At 54.2% G+C, this 15,964-nt stretch overlaps 1 protein-coding gene across 3 annotated transcripts; it reads left to right on the top strand.

Annotated features, from left to right (window-relative positions):
• Positions 1–2,929: 2,929 nt before the first annotated feature.
• Positions 2,930–15,562, top strand: WDR55 (WD repeat domain 55). Of its 3 annotated transcripts, none has more exons than XM_084636049.1 (9): positions 2,936–3,024; positions 7,889–7,948; positions 8,832–8,974; positions 10,094–10,194; positions 10,963–11,050; positions 11,905–12,084; positions 12,497–12,596; positions 12,927–13,096; positions 14,033–15,562. In XM_084636049.1, the coding sequence occupies exons 1-9, from the start codon at positions 3,007–3,009 to the stop codon at positions 14,352–14,354; spliced, it is 1,182 nt and encodes a 393-aa protein (XP_084492175.1). In that variant the 5' UTR covers positions 2,936–3,006; the 3' UTR covers positions 14,355–15,562. The 3 variants fall into 3 exon arrangements, with proteins under 3 accessions (XP_084492177.1, XP_084492175.1, XP_084492176.1); XM_084636050.1 differs by lacking the exon at positions 2,936–3,024 and adding an exon at positions 3,301–3,343; XM_084636051.1 differs by lacking the exon at positions 8,832–8,974 and having other exon boundaries at positions 2,930–3,024.
• Positions 15,563–15,964: the final 402 nt, after the last annotated feature.

The raw sequence follows: 15,964 nt of genomic DNA on the forward strand, positions 1-15,964 counted from the left end.
GGGAAGCACATGGTGTGGAAGGGGATGCTGAATGCTCCGAGGTCAGATCCAGGAAGGTGAAAGCGGTGTAAACTTCTTGCCCTGCCGACATGCTACACCAGAGTCTTGACTGGCCTTATATGGAGTAGTTCCAGAGCATCGCCCTAATGACTCCGAGACAACGTCCTGCCCCACTCCCCAGATGACAGTGCCCCTGCCCCCTCCACCAAACTGGATCCATCCCGCTCCACTCCACAGATGATGGCGCCCTCCATGCCCTCCCACAAAATGGACCCATCCAACGCCCCTCCCCAGATGATTGCACCCCGTCCACCGCTCCCACAAACTGGATCCCTACCGCCCCCCTCCCTAGACGACAATGATGACGCCCCCCACCACAATCTGGACACATCCCACCCCCCGCACCAAATGACTGTGCCCTGCCTACCCCTCCTGCAAACTGGACCCGTCCTGCCCCTCCCCCAAACTAGACCCATCCTGCCCCCTCCCCAGAGGACTGCGCCCCCACTCCCTACCCCAAACTGGACCTGTGCCACCCCCCTCCTCAGACAATGGCACTGAAGGCCCCCTCCCCCAAATTGAGCCCATCCCGCCCCCTCCCCAGATGATGGTGGCCCCCACCCCCTGCCCCAAACTGGACCCACCCTGCCCCATTCCCCAGACAACAGCACCCCCTGCCCCCTCCCCCAAACTGGACTCATCCCTCCCTCCTCCCCAGACAATGGCGCCAAAGGCCCCCTCCCCACTTTGCCCGTCCCACGCCCCTGTCCCAGAAAACGGCGCTCTCCCAACCCCAGATGATGGGGCCCCCCCAACCCCTCCCAAACTGGAACCATCCCAACCCCATCCCCAGACGACGGTGCCCCCACTCTCCTCCAAACTGAACCTGTCCCGCCGCCCCTCCAGATAACAGCACCCCCTACCCCCTTCCCCAAACTGGACTCGGCCTTCCCCCCTCCCCAGATGACAGCACCCCCACTACCTTCCCCAAGCTGGACCCCTCCTGCCACCCTCCGCAGACAATGGCACCCCCCTGCCCCAAACTGGACCCATCCTGGCCCCTTCCCAGTTGACAATGGCTCTCCCCCACCCCACACTAGACCCATCCCACCCCCCTGCCCAAATGATGGCTCCAGAAAGAAAGAAATCTGATGAGGTTCAATAAAGATAAGTGCAGGGTCCTGCACTTAGGACGGAAGAACCCAATGCACAGCTACAGACTAGGGACCGAATGGCTAGGCAGCAGTTCTGCGGAAAAGGACCTAGGGGTGACAGTGGACGAGAAGCTGGATATGAGTCAGCAGTGTGCCCTTGTTGCCAAGAAGGCCAATGGCATTTTGGGATGTATAAGTAGGGGCATAGCGAGCAGATCGAGGGACGTGATCGTCCCCCTCTATTCGACATTGGTGAGGCCTCATCTGGAGTACTATGTCCAGTTTTGGGCCCCACACTACAAGAAGGATGTGGATAAATTGGAAAGAGTCCAGCGAAGGGCAACAAAAATGGTTAGGGGTCTGGAACACATGACTTATGAGGAGAGGCTGAGGGAACTGGGATTGTTTAGTCTGCAGAAGAGAAGAATGAGGAGGGATTTGATAGCTGCTTTCAACTACCTGAGAGGTGGTTCCAGAGAGGATGGTTCTAGACTATTCTCAGTGGTAGAAGAGGACAGGACAAGGAGTAATGGTCTCAAGTTGCAGTGGGGGAGGTTTAGGTTGGATATTAGGAAAAACTTTTTCACTAGGAGGGTGGTGAAACACTGGAATGCGTTACCTACAGAGGTGGTAGAATCTCCTTCCTTAGAAGTTTTTAAGGTCAGGCTTGACAAAGCCCTGGCTGGGATGATTTAATTGGGGATTGGTCCTGCTTTGAGCAGGGGGTTGGACTAGATGACCTCCTGAGGTCCCTTCCAACCCTGATATTCTATGATTCCACCACCCTTTCCCCCAAAGTGGACCCATCCCACCTCCCTCCTCAGATGACCGTCCCCATTTCCACCCCCAAACTGGGCCCGTCCTGCCCCTTCCCCACATGACTGTACCCCCTGCCACCTCCCCCATATTTCATCTGTCTCACCCCCCTCTGCAGATGATGGCGCCCCCAGCCCTAAACCAGACATGTCCTGCCCCCCTTCTCAGAAGATGGCACCCCACCTACCCTCCCCCAAGCTGAACGCATCCCCCTCCCCTCTCCACACGACAGCACCCACTCCCCACTCCAAACACAACCCGTCCCATCACCCTCCCCAGTCAACGGTGCCCCCCCACCACCTCCCCCAAACTGGAAACCCCGCCAGACTATGGCACCCCTGTCCACTCCCCCAAACTGGCCCCTTCCCCCAGACGACAATGACCCTGTTCCCTCCTCCATATTGAACCCATCTTGCCCCCTACCTCAAATGACCGCTCCCCCTCTCCCAAACTGAATCGTCCCGCCTCCCCTCAGCAGGCTACGGCGCTGCTCCTTCTCGTAGCTGGACTCCTCCCACCTCCGCAGTCTACAGCGCACCCCCGTGTTCCCCAAATTTGGAACCATCCCTCCCCCGACAATGGCGCTGAAGGCCCCCTTCCCCAAATCGAGCGTGGCGGGAGCAATGGGAGCAGCGCCTGTTCGAGCGCTCAAGGCTCGAGCAATTAGCACTGAGTCCCGGCCCGGCGGGGCAATGTTCCGCGTGCACAGGGGTAAAGTCGGCTCGGGGAGGGGCAAAAGTCCAAACACCGCCCGCGGGTCTCGAACCCCCAGAGGGGCTGGTGTTTCAAAACTTTAAAGTTTAGAAGTAACCACTGAGCTACTGCCAACCGCGTAGCCTGTTCCGTCTGCAGAGCCTAAGAGTTCTCAGCTGGGCTTGACCATGCAAACGACAAGCGAGAAGATAAACGTCATAAACCCTTTAAATTGCCCTCCCCGAGACGGGTCCTGGAAGAGGAAAGGCTAACCCGGCGCCTAGCTCAAGCGCCTGACTGGAACGCATCCACTCCTTCCCTGCCAGGACCGTTCCGTGGCGAGATGGTGGCGCCCAGAGAGGTGAGCGCGAGCCGATTCCTCCATCAGAGCGAGCCGGCCACTCCCTCACGACCCGAGCTGGTGGCGGTTTTTTTGGGGGGGAATGCGACCCCCCCGCTGCCCCGACCCCGCCCGCCTCGCGGGACCCTGTTCGCCCCGCGGCCAGTCAGCGGCCTACGTGTCCCGGTCCGGCCGCGGGTTTCTTGGGCTGCCCCCGCGTGCGCGGGGCTGCGGATCGACCCCCGGGGCTGCAGCCGCCTGAGAGAGGGAAGCTGCTGGCGGGGCCCGGGGGGCAGGAGGCTGCGGCGCCCGGGAGGCGGCTCGAGGCTTCTGGCGCCGGGTAACGGCAGGAAACTTTTCTTTCCCTCCTTTGGCGCGGGGAAGGGTGGTTTGAATCCCGCATTTCCCGGTTCAGCAAACCCGGCCATCGGCTCCCGGCCCCAGGACAGGCCTGTTCCTGCACTCAGGGGCAAGCGGTTTAGCCCGATGTTCCTACCCACGCGCTCAGCAGAGGAGTTAAAATGATGAGGGGCATGGAGCAGCTTCCAACTGAGGAGAGATTAAAAAACTGGGACTTGTCAGTTTGGAAAAGAGATGAGGAAGTGGGGGATCTGATAGAGGTCCATAAAATCATGACAGGTGCGGAGAAAATAAATAAGGAAGTGTTATTTACTCCTTCTCATAACACAAGAACTAGGGGTCATCCAATGAAATTAATAGGCAACAGGTTTAAAACAAACAATAGGAAGTATTTCTTCACACAATGCACAGTCAACTGGTGGAACTCCTTGCCAGAGGGTGTTGTGAAGACCAAGATTATAACAGGGTTCAAAAAAGAATTAGATAAATTCATGGAGGATAGGTCCGTCAATGGCTATTAGCCAGGTTGTTTGCCAGAAGCTGGGAATGGGCGACGGGATGGATCACTTGATGATTACCTCTGTTCAGTTCATTCCCTCTGAAGCACCTGGCATTGGCCACTGTGGGAAGACAGGATACTGGGCTAGCTGGGCTCTTTGGTCTGACCCAGTATGGTAATTCTTATGTAGTAGCTACTAGAGTTTGTATTTTAAATATCATTAGCCTCCAGAGTTAATGTCTCATTGAGATGAATGGGCCAGTTCATACCTGAGAACTCTTGTTACTGGCTGCCTATAGGCCTGGGTGGATCTGCCTATGTGTTAATGTTTGGGTTGCACTTGAAAGGTTTTTTTCACAGGCATCAGTGCTAAGGCTTGATAGCTTGTTTGTGTTAAAAGAAAAGGAGCACTTGTAGCACCTTAGAGACTAACAAATTTATTTGAGTATAAGCTTTCGTGAGCTACAGCTCACTTCATCGGATGCATTCAATGGAAAATACAGTAGGGAGATTTATATACATAGAGAACATGAAATAATGGGTGTTGCCATACACACTGTAACAAATGCATCCGATGAAGTGAGCTGTAGCTCACAAAAGCTTATGCTCAAATAAATTTGTTAGTCTCTAAGGTGCCACAAGTCCTCCTTTTCTTTTTGCGGTTACAGACTAACATGGCTGCTACTCTGAAAACTGTAATGAGCGTGATCACTTAAGGTGAGCTATTACCAGCGGGGGGGGGGGGGGGGGAGAAGACACCTTTTGTAGTGATAATCAAGGTGGACCATTTCCAGCAGTTGACAAGAACGTCTGAGGAACAAGGGAGAATAAACATGGGGAAATAGTTTTACTTTGTGTAATGACCCATCCAATCCCAGTCTTTATTCAAGCCTAAGTTAATTGTATCCAGTTTGCAAATTAATTCCAATTCAGCAGTCTCTCGTTGGAGTCTGTTTTTGAAGTTTTTTTGTTGAAGAATTGCAACTTCTAGGTTTGTAATCGAGTGACCAAAGAGATTGAAGTGTTCTCTGACTGATTTTTGAATGTTATAATTCTTGACGTCTGATTTCTGTCCATTTATTCTTTTACGTAGAGACTGTCCAGTTTGACCAATGTATATGGCAGAGGGGCATTGCTGGCACATGATGGCATATATCACATTGGTAGATGTGCAGGTGAACAAGCCTCTGATAGTGTGACTGATGTGCTTAGGCCCTATGATGCTGATGTGATTAGGCCCTATGATGGTGTCCCCTGAATAGATATGTGGACACAGTTGGCAACGGGCTTTGTTGCAAGGATTGGTTCCTGGGTTAGTGGTTCTGTTGTGTGGTGTGTGGTTGCTGGTGAGTATTTGCTTCAGGATGGGGGGCTGTCTGTAAGCAAGGACTGGCCTGTCTCCCAAGATCTGTGAGAGTGATGGGTCGTCCTTCAGGATAGGTTGTAGATCCCTGATGATGTGGTGGAGAGGTTTTAGTTGGGGGCTGAAGGTGATGGCTAGTGGCATTCTGTTATTTTCTTTGTTGGGCCTGTCCTGTAGTAGGTGTTTGTGTTGTTTCTAAAAGGAGTGCCGAGATTCCTGAGCATGATTCTACAGCAATTAGTTTGTCCCCCTTATACCTGGGGCCCTGACCTGCTTGCATCATATCTGGCTTTGCTGGCGTTGTCTGTCTGCACTCTTTGATTCAGTACATTCACCTCTTCAACAGTGGCTACACACGAACTTGCACTGGTCTAACCAAAGATGTGTTTTTAAACTGATTCAGTTACACCACAGCAAACTCCTTTACGGACACACATGTATTGATTTACAGGGACTTTCACTCATTTAACTAAACTGGTTTTTACACAGATTTAGTTAAACCAGTCCAATTTCTGTGTGTAGACCAGGCCTAAGGCTCCGTCCACACTGCAGGAGAAGGGCTGTGTTAACTGATTCCATTTTTTAAAACAGTAGGTGTTCCTTTCCCATCCCTTGCGGGTCCTTAGCAGCAACTCTTGTTCCTCAATGGAGCCCAGTAGTCCTGCCCTTCTCTTTGTGCCCCATGGAGGACTCAGGAACATTTTGTCTTCCCTTTGACATGCTGTGAGGGGAGCAGCTGTTATAGTTCAGGGCAACTGCACTTGTATTCCCCCTCTGCTGGGTGGAGGCATGGGTCTCTCTCCCTCCTGACTGGGGTTTTTCTTGGCTGCACAGTTCCCTACCTACACTGTAAAAGCGGCAAAGAGTCCTGTGGCACCTCATAGACTAACAGACGTATTGGAGCATAAGCTTTTGTGGGTGAATCCACAAAAGCTTATGCTCCAATACGTCTGTTAGTCTATGAGGTGCCACAGGACTCTTTGCCGCTTTTACAGATCCAGACTAACATGGCTACCCCTCTGATACTTACCTACACTGTGTTATTCCCAGCAAGCCGGGCAGCCTGGACAGGCCAGTGGCTGCACTTTGCTCTCTCTCTTCAGAGGCTTTAAACAGTGTAATTGTGCACAGTTACAAGTTACCCCACAACTCTTTCTAAGCAAGCACATTTATTCTGAAGGTGAAAGCATTACAGAGAAAACATTAAAACAAAGCATGCTAATAAGCTTTCCAGAGATCACCCTCTCACTCCAACAAGGGCTCTGGTGAAGTCAGTCCTTCAAAGCCCACAAAGGGATTTTTCTGTGGCTACAAGTTCATAACTAGGGCCCTACCAAATTCATGGTCCATTTTGGTCAATTTCACAGTCAAGGGATTTTAAAAATAGCTGAAATCATGAAATTTACTATTTAAATCTGAAATTTCATGGTGTTGTAATTGTAGGGGTCCTGACCCAAAAAGGAGCCGTGAGGAGTCGCAAGGTTATTGTGTGTGGGGTTGTGGTACTTCTACCCTCACTTCTGCGCTGCTGCTGGCAGCAGCGCTGCCTTCAGATTTGGAGAGCGGTGGCTGCTGGCCAGGAGCCCAGCTCTGAAGGCAGAGCCGCCGTCAGCAGCAGCACAGAAGTAGGAATGGCATGGTATGGTATTGCCACCCTTACTTCTGCGCTGCTGTCTGCAAAGCTGGGCCCTCAATCAGCAGCCGCCACTCTCCAGCCAACCAGCTCTGCAGGCAGCAGTGCAGAAGTAAGGGTGGAGCATGGTCTGGCATTGCCACCCTTACTTCTGCGCTGCCACTGGCAGGGTGCTTCCTTCAGAGCTGGGTGCCCAGCCAACAGCTACTAGCCTCTGGCTGCCCAGTTCTGAAGGCAGAACAGAAGTAAGGGTGGCAATATCACGATCCCCCTAAAATAACCTTGCAACCCCCCTGCAATTCCCTTTTTGATAACCCCCCCAAGTTGATAAACGCTGGTCTCCCCCATGAAACATGTACAGTATAGGGTAAAAGCACACAAAAGACCAGATATCACAGGGGGAGACCCGATTTCACGGTTCGTGACGTGTTCTTTTTCATGGCTGTGAATTTGGTAGGGCCTTATTCATAACAGCTTCAGCTCAGAACAAGTACATCCGTGAATAGGTTAGTCTTTCCTTTCTACAGCCTGGGCCTTTGATCTTCAGATTCTGGAAACAGATAAGCAGTAGACAATCATCCTCTTCTCAGGATATAGCTCCAGAGGGCTTTTGCATAATTTGCATTTTCCTCCCCTGGAGATTCCCCCACTTGACACAGTGTCCAAAAACTCATTCTGGGCTTATTATTCAGTATAGTAATTTGAAGTTCCTAACTCACACCCCATCTCCACCCAGCGAGCACATACAATCCTTGATAACACGTAACCTTTATGTTTGATACAGTGGACTCGAAAGATACTTAATTCAATGGGATTTTTCCAGGCTATAGAAGGAAATAGTCATATCTGTCACAGTAGTAACTCCTGAGTCCTGGCCCCAGGGAACATTTCTTGCTGGGGCTGGAGTGGGTCCATTTGCCTTGAATGTGTTCCCTTGGTTGTAGCTGATTGGAGGCAGCTCTGGCAACCTGCTCCCCAGGATGCACCTTCCCCCACTTAAATCTGATGGTCTCTTTCTCCTTCCACCTAGGGAACGTCTCAGGAGCTGGAGGCAGCCGTGCAGGAGGAGGAAGATGCAGGGCATATGCAGGTGGGCGCCCCCTTTTGGGTGTATGTTGGATGGGCAGTGGGGAGCTCTGCTGGTGTCCCCTTGTATGTGGGGAGGGTTCAGTAGTGTAGGATTGTAGGCCCTGCTAGCAGCCCCTGTGTGCGTATAGGGGAGAGTGGAATTGAGCATCCCGGTGGCTCCTTGGCTGACCATCTAGCTCAGGGGTGGGCAAACTTTTTGGCCCGAAGGCCACATCTGAGTGGGGAAATTGCATGCAGGGCTATGAATGTAGGGCTGGGGCAGGGGGTTGGTGTGTGGAAGGGGCTCAGGGCAGGGGGTTGGGATGCAGGAGGGGTGTTGGGGTATAGGCAGGGGTCTCAGGACAGGGAGTTGGGTTGCAGCGAGGCTCAGGGCAGGGAGTTGGGGTGCATGAGGGGATTGGGGTCTGGGTTCCAGCCCGGTGCCGCTTACCTGGAGTGGCTCTGGGGTGGCAACAGCACGCACCGGGGCCAGGGCAGGCTCCCTCCCTCCCTGCCTGCTTGCCCTGGCCCCACACCTCTGTTCCAGGAAGCGGCTGGCACCACGTCCCTGTGGCCCCTGGGTGGGGGAGGGGGGGCAGAGGGCTGAGTGCCCTTGCCTGTGGGTACCTCCCCCAAAGCTCTCATGGGCCGCAGTTTCCTGTTCCCAGCCAATGGGAGCTTCAGGGGAGGTACCCACAGGCGAGGGCAGTGCACGGAGCCCTCCATCCCCCAGGGGCCGTGGTGCTGGCCGCTTCCTGGAGCGGAGTGGGGCCCGCAGCACCATGGGGGTGGCAAGCCCATGGGCCAGATCCAAAGCCCTGAGGGGCTGGATCCAGCCCGCAGGCCATAGTCCCGTCCTGTCCCCTCCCCACCCAGTCTAGCTCATGTCTCTCTACCCCACAAAGGCAGATCTAGAGCAGGAGGAGCTGGAGCCCAGGCTCCGAGACACCCCAGAGGACATCTCCTTTGAAGCTGCTGCCAACACCATTGCCTTCCACCCCAGCCAGGACATCCTTGCAGCTGGCGATGTGGACGGCGATGTCTATGTGTGAGTTGGATCTATCGGAGAGAAGAGCACTGTGTAGATAATCAGCAACAGGCCCTAGCAACAGGCAGTACAACCAGGGAGTTGCAAGGAAACCCCCAGGGGTCAGCACTACCCAGGAGATGGAGAGAGAAGGGCCCCTATGGGGTGAAAACTGTGGGTAGGGGTCCGTGACCCCATGGCCCATCCAGCTCTACCCCACCACTGTCGATAGGAGCCAGGCTCAGCTGCTGGAGGTGATGGTGCCAGGAGAAGCCGTGGGTTTGGGAAGAGGCTTCCAGTGGAGAGTGATGTGTGTTCACAGGTGTTGTTTTCCATGCTCCAAGTCTAATCTGGCTTGAAGAACCCACTTATCTCTGCAGAGGAAGACTGAGGCTGGGCAAAGCTGCTTCTAGTATTGGAGCATTGCATTTGGGATGCTGTAGCTGGGGACACATCATCCTTCCTCCGCCAAGGGCTTAGCCTGGGAACAGGTTCTTGGCTGGCATTTCTCCATTTGGCTGCCACAAATCTGTATTGCACTCACACAGGTATAGCGCAAGGTCTCTGCCTCTCACTGCACCTGCCGTTTGTCCCCGCTGCAATGGTGCCTCTCTAGTGACCCGCCTTGGAAGGCATTAGATTAGATTTCTAGGGAACCCGCCCGGCATGTTCAGTCCCTCACAATCCCATTGGTTTGAAGATTGGTCTCCTACTAACTGTGGGGAGTCCCCAGTTCCTGATAGTGAGCGCTGGGAAGCAGGGGTCTCCCTTTGTGGGAGCTGAACCTTGATGCTGAGATGCTATCTGTTCCTTTCCCATCACACAGCTGGGGCTCCTGCTCCACCAGGATCTTTTTTCTTCCATGTGAATCCAGCTTCTCAAACCTGACTCCTGTTTCTCTTCCATCCCTGGGGGCTGGCGATGCCCCAGCAATCTGGACATGGCACATCCCTCCTTTCTTCAGTCCTGCACCATGAAAGCCCCCTCTGGACACACACCTCCTCATTCCTGTACCAGGAGCCCCTAACTTTGGATCTGAATGCTCCTTCCATGCCCAAAAGCTGTGCTCCTCAGCTGGAAAGGCAAGACAGGGAGCAGCTTCTCACTGGTGTCCCCTTAACACACATGCTTTTGTTTCAGGTATTCGTACTCTTGCCTGGAGGGTGGGAACCGGGAGCTCTGGTCTTCAGGACATCACCTGAAATCCTGCCGGGAAGTGTCCTTTTCCCATGATGGACACAGTGAGTGCACCTCCCCTTGGCTTTCTCGCACCATTGTAGTGACCTGTGCAAACTCACTGGGTGGAGGTCAAGCTAGCAAGGAGGATGCCTTTCTGTCTTCTGGGGGGCAGCCCTTCTCCTTGCACCCTGGAAGGGGGGCTGCTGAGCCTCTCTGGGTCACAGCCATGCAACAGTTTGAGGAGTTTGCTGGGTTTTGTTTAGAAGTCTCTCAGCCAATTGCTGAGCAGGCCGAGCTGTGGTTGGCTCAGGAAATGTGCTGAGCTCCCAGCCTGCGGATAAGATCCCCCTGCAATCAGCTGTGCCTGGGAGTGAGGGATCCAGAGAGCCTGGGGAGCACAGGGAGAGTGTAGAGAGGCAGGGCTGGGGCTGCTTGACTGTTGCACAGTGACTGTTCAGAGCCATTCATTCAGTCAGTACTGTGGAGACTAGAAATCTGAGAGGTGTGGCGGGGGCAGGGCTCCCAGGCTGAGACTCTCCCATGCTGCGCTTTCTCCTCCCTCACCAGACTGCCAAGGGATTCCTCCCTGTAGCTCAGAAGTCCCATTCTGCTGCAGTGTTTCTGCTCCCTAGCACACTGCACTACGCTGGATCCTGGCTGGCTTCGTGATCACAGAGCCCAGGAGTAACAGTAATCCTGCAGGAATGTTGCTGGTGAGGGATAAGCACAGGACATGGGCACTGGAGTTGAGTAACTCGGTGTCACTCCTGCTGCTCCGATTGCTGAATGGGCTGGGGGTGCTGAATGTATACTGTGTGTCTTGTTGCCAGAGCTCTTCACTGTGTCCAAGGATAAATCCATCCACATCCTGAATGTGGAGGAGGGCCGGCTGGTGACACGCTTCTCCAAGGCTCACAGGTATGTGTCTATAGGGAATTCCCAGTCCCACGCAACCCTCCAGCCCTGCCCTGCCCTGCCCAGCAAGGGCATCTTGGGAACTGGCTTCCCAAGGTCCCTAGAGCAGGAGAGTGGTTCCTCCCTGAGTGTTCTTTGGCTCATGTTTCCACTAAAGCTGGCTGCTCCCCTTGGCAGGGAGCTGGTCTCCCATGCACTCTCTTGCCCATCGTGTCCATCCCTGACGCTGAGTGCTGCTCGGTGCTGGCTGGGCCATGTGTGGGATGGGGAGCAGGGAAATCTGCCCTAAGGCTGCCCTGCATGGTGGGGCTGTCAAAGACTCAGGTGGGACGCTGGGGCAAAGAGCAGGCCAAATGACCAAAACCCTGGAGCCAGCCATGGGGCCGGAACTGTAGTGGCTGCCTGCTGCGTCCAGATGGCCACCAGTCACCCTCTAGCACCCCTCTGGCTGAGTCGGGCTGCAGGAACTAGCTCTGGAGGGAGCTGATTCCTTCCTCCCCCACACACACTGATGGGAGGCGCTGCCCTCTCCAGATGGCCCCCTTGAGAGGGTCGAGAACTTTCAGGGAGCTCTCCACTGCCTGAAGATGGGCTCCTTCCATGTTCCCTCACCCTAGGAGCACCCAGCGTGCTGGGGGTGCCAAACTCCCCACTCCCCCAGATTCCACCTGTGCTCGGTACTGTGGCTAGAGCCGCCATCTAGTCAGACCTCCCTGACAGGGCCTTTGAATGGCAGATGGCTCTCTGAGGTGTCTCCAGTCCTTGCCACAGCAGGGAGCATCTCACAGGGCTGCCTCAGCTAGAAAGATTCTCACAGTCCCCGATGCTGCTGGTGACTGGGGTGGGGGTCTCCACAGCTCGGCCCTGAACAGTCTGCTGGTGATAGATGACCACCTCTTTGCCACGGGGGATGATGGTGGGATGCTGAAGGTGTGGGACCTCCGCAAAGGCACAGACATCATGGAGATGCGGCAGCATGAGGAGTACATCAGCAGCATGGCCATAGACGAGAACAAGAAGCTCCTGCTCACCACCAGGTGATGGTGGGCTCCTCAGCCACGTGCGCCGCAGGTGCCTGTGGGCAAATCAGGTAGCAAAGCCTGCTCCAGGGGGTCTGAGAGCAGCTCCCCTAGGGGGAGAGCAGGTTTTTTCGCACCTCGTTGGTTCTGCTTATCTAATGCAGATGGCATGGTTGTCTCCACCCTCAAAGGAGGGGGTAAGTGCTGTTATCCCCATGGCTCCAGACCCTCTGTCTGACCCCAGACTCTCTGTAATCACTGGAGTTTGTTGTGCTTCTCATCCTGGATGATCCCAAATGGGGGAATCACTTATACCCTCTCTCTGAAGTATGCAGCCACCTCTGGGAGGTGTACAGGTAACACTTGCCAGGACAGGAAGTGAGGAATCCCATGTTTAAGTGAATGCAATGTACCACTTTGGTTCCCACAGCGGTGATGGAACCATGGGTGTCTTCAACATCAAGAGACGGCGCTTTGAGCTGCTCTCAGAGCCTCAGAGTGGAGACCTGACGTCCATCGCGCTGATGAAGGTAGGAGCTCACAGGCCACCTGTGACTGTCCTTCATGTGGGAGTAGCAATATGGAGCCAGGCTTCCCTGCCTCAGCACTGAGCTGTCCCAGACATGGGCAGCGGTGGGCGCCCCAGTTCCCTTTAATGTTCAGCTATGAGCTCGAAGGACCCTGCTGAGTTAAACATGTGGACTCCCTTGACTAAGAGGAAAGGAGCCCATTCTGTCCCTTGCTCCCTGTGCTATCGGCCCCTGACTGAGCACTTCCTGCTAGAGAGCCCATGTGGGGAGGGGAGGGTCCTGTCCTGAGCTACTGCTTTTTCAGCTCCACCTCATTCACCTCTTGTCCAGAGGGGGAAGAAAGTGGTGTGTGGCTCTAGCGAGGGGACCATTTATCTCTTCAACTGGGACGGTTTTGGTGCCACGAGCGACCGCTTTGCAGTGAAGGCCGAGTCCATTGACTGCATGGTCCCTGTCACGGAGAATGTCCTGTGCACGGGTTCCATCGATGGAGTCATCAGGTGAGAGAGCCCAGTGCTGGCTCCTGGCAGGGAGGCTGGGAAAAGGGGGCTGCTTGCCTTGTTTCTGCTAGCGGGGCTAGGAGGACGGGATGAACTTCTGCTCAGAGGATCTACAGGGTGTGAATAGCAGGGAGAGTGGGGGGCGGGGGAGAAGGGCAAAGGGAGTAGGAGTACTGGGGTAGAATTGAGGTAGGCAAAATATCAGGAGATATTTGCCAAAGGCAAATGCAGTCATGGAATAATCTACCAAGGGAAGAGGTGGGAGCCCCATCGGTAGGGCACATTACAAGCGGACAGGGCAAAGCCCTGGCAGAGGTACTGCAAGGGAAGCTCCTGCCCTGATGCTGGGGGATGGACTTCAGACAGCCTATTGGGTTGGATCCTTCTGGGTGCCTCCATGAAAGGGCTGTTGGTGGGAACTCTTGGGAGCTGTGCTGCTAACGCCCAGGAGGCAGTTAAACTGGAAGAAATCAAAACCCCAGGCTGGCCTTGCTGTGTGTTCAGGGCTGTTCCCACTGTGTGTTTCATTCTGGGTGCTCCTGTTCTCAGTGCATTTCCCTTCATGGGTTCTGGCATTCAGCTCTCCCCACCTGTTGCTGCTGGATTTGGATTCATTATATTAATTCCTGACAGTGAAGTGAGGATCCATCCCCTTGGAGATGAATTTTCTGAGCTTGCTTACTAAGCCCTGAATTTGGGGTTTTAAACCAGTTGGCATTTTCCCTCTTCTAAGCTCTCAGCATCCCAGAGGACCCCCATCTGGTAGGTAGTGATGGGGTAGCATACAAGGTTACTGGACAGTTGGCCCTATATTATATAGTCTTCTAATCTTAGTGCCCCAGAACACCTCCTTTTGGTGGGTGGGTTGGCTGGAGTACCACGCATAGTTACTGCACAGCTGGCCCTCCATTAATCAAGCTTCTGTTCTTGTCCCAGGGCGGTGAATATCTTACCTAATCGGGTGATAGGCAGCATTGGGCAGCACCTGGGGGAGCCCATTGAACAGCTGGCCAAGTCCCACACTGGTCAGCTGCTGGCCAGCAGTGGCCATGACCAGAAGGTGAAGTTCTGGGACATCTCATCACTCCGCTCCATGGTGGTGGATGATTACCGGAAGAGGAAGAAGAGTGGGCAGCTGAAGGCCCTGAGCTGCAAAGCCTTGGGCGGCAGAGAGGACTTCTTTGCCGACATGAGAGAGGAGGCAGAGGCCCCAAAGGAGGAGCAGGAGGAGGAGAGCGACAGCGATGACAGTAACTGATGGAAGCCCAGTGGCCTCTGGGAGATTCCATGGCCAGAAAGCTCCGTAGGGACATGGACTATGAAGCCAGCAGATTCTGCAGCCATGGGAAGGATGCATCCTCACTGTGTTGTGGAAGCAGTTGGAGGCCAAGCTTATTTCCCCATAGAGGACTGGCTCATCTGGGAGTGTTCCTGCAGGCCAGAGTGCTAGCAGGGCCCTTGGTGCAGCTGAGTTGACAAGGCGCAACATCCCTCTCTGCATTCCTCATTAAAGGCCAATAGAGGTCTTATTGGGAGAGGGGCTGGAACCTCCTGCCAGCTGGGATGACCAGGCTTTGTTTGGAAAGAAGCAACTCTCCTGATGGGAAAGGAGTGTCTCCAGTTTTCTCTCTCCAAGAGGAAAAAACCTACCTCAGACCCCTTTCCACCCTCTGCCCCAGCCCTTCCCTTGTGAGCTCTCATGAGCACCAGCTGCTTTATGAGACCAGGGCTGAGTCCTGAATTCCTTCCCCAGCCCTGCTGGTTGGCAGGAGCCTAGCGGTGAATGTGGTAGTCTGTGCTCCAGGAGCTCTCTCCAAACTCCTTTGTGTACCAAAGAATCCCTGCAGCCTCTGGAGCATGGGAAATGCAGGGAACAATGTGAATTCCAGTCTCCTCTGCATGGAGCACTGAGCCAGGGCCCTAGAGCATCTGGCTGTGCTTGTCTGAAGCAGGTGCCTGAGCTCTGAGTGCTGCCTCTGGGATTACACAGCAGAGGGTTCCCCGTTGCTCCTGTGTCACCCGAGATGCCGAAAGCCACTTTCTCAGAACTGCTGCTTAGGCACCTGTAGTAATGAGATGTGGGACAGGGAGGGGAATGGGAAGAAGAATCCCCCCAGCTGCCAGCCATGTTTCACACCAACCCCCTCCCTGGCCTCTTGAAGTTTGCTACAAACTACTGAGCTCAGAGCCCCTTCGCTGGTCTGGGCAATATGGGCACTGTTGCCAGCTGTATTTCTGACAGGCCAGGCTCTCCCCAGCCACCCTCACAACTTCTCCTCCCTTTAAAGGTGTCTTCAAGAAAAACAGCCAGTTGCACCAGCTTCTCTCCAAGCTGGGAAGATTCATGTAGACAAGAAACTTGGACAAGCTACAGTGCAGAGCCCCAGTGCTGCCTGTCTCAGGAGAGTAACTGATTCCCATTGTGAATTTGTATGTGAATAAACCACCAGGAAGCCTGTGTCCCAAGCTGGCCGGGATCACTTTATGTGATGGGGTTGGGGTGCATGTGATAATCCAGCAGAGTTTGCTATTAGATCAGTACTGCCAGTATGTTGTAACAGTGAGAGTGTGTGTGACTGACCATCACACTGCTACTGCTATGGCATTTGCTGATTGGGAGAGTGCGCGCTGCTTTCTGCATGTGTCTACTTAAATGGGGAAGTGGATTGGCAGAGATCGGGAGCAGGCGTTTCGTAGTGCAGTCGGAAGGCGTGGGGACAGGGATGTGGCCCAGTAAGTTACAAGGCCTTTCATCTCTGGCCTCTAAGATTCAGATTTGACGTACAAGCTGAGGGAGCGACCAAAAGACACAGCAGAAATTATCTTGGCTCTCCTGACTATTCGACATTGGTGAGGCCTCATCTGGAG

This window comes from Lepidochelys olivacea, assembly GCF_965140295.1.
Source record: "Lepidochelys olivacea isolate rLepOli2 genome assembly, chromosome: 8".
Taxonomy (NCBI): Eukaryota; Metazoa; Chordata; order Testudines; family Cheloniidae; genus Lepidochelys; species Lepidochelys olivacea.

Bases quoted from the DNA above. Each gene is read 5' to 3' on its own strand.
- WDR55 (XM_084636049.1), top strand. The intron at 7,949-8,831 runs GTGGGCGCCCCC...TACCCCACAAAG, and splicing joins AAGATGCAGGGCATATGCAG to GCAGATCTAGAGCAGGAGGA. The intron at 12,085-12,496 runs GTGATGGTGGGC...TGGTTCCCACAG, and splicing joins AAGCTCCTGCTCACCACCAG to CGGTGATGGAACCATGGGTG.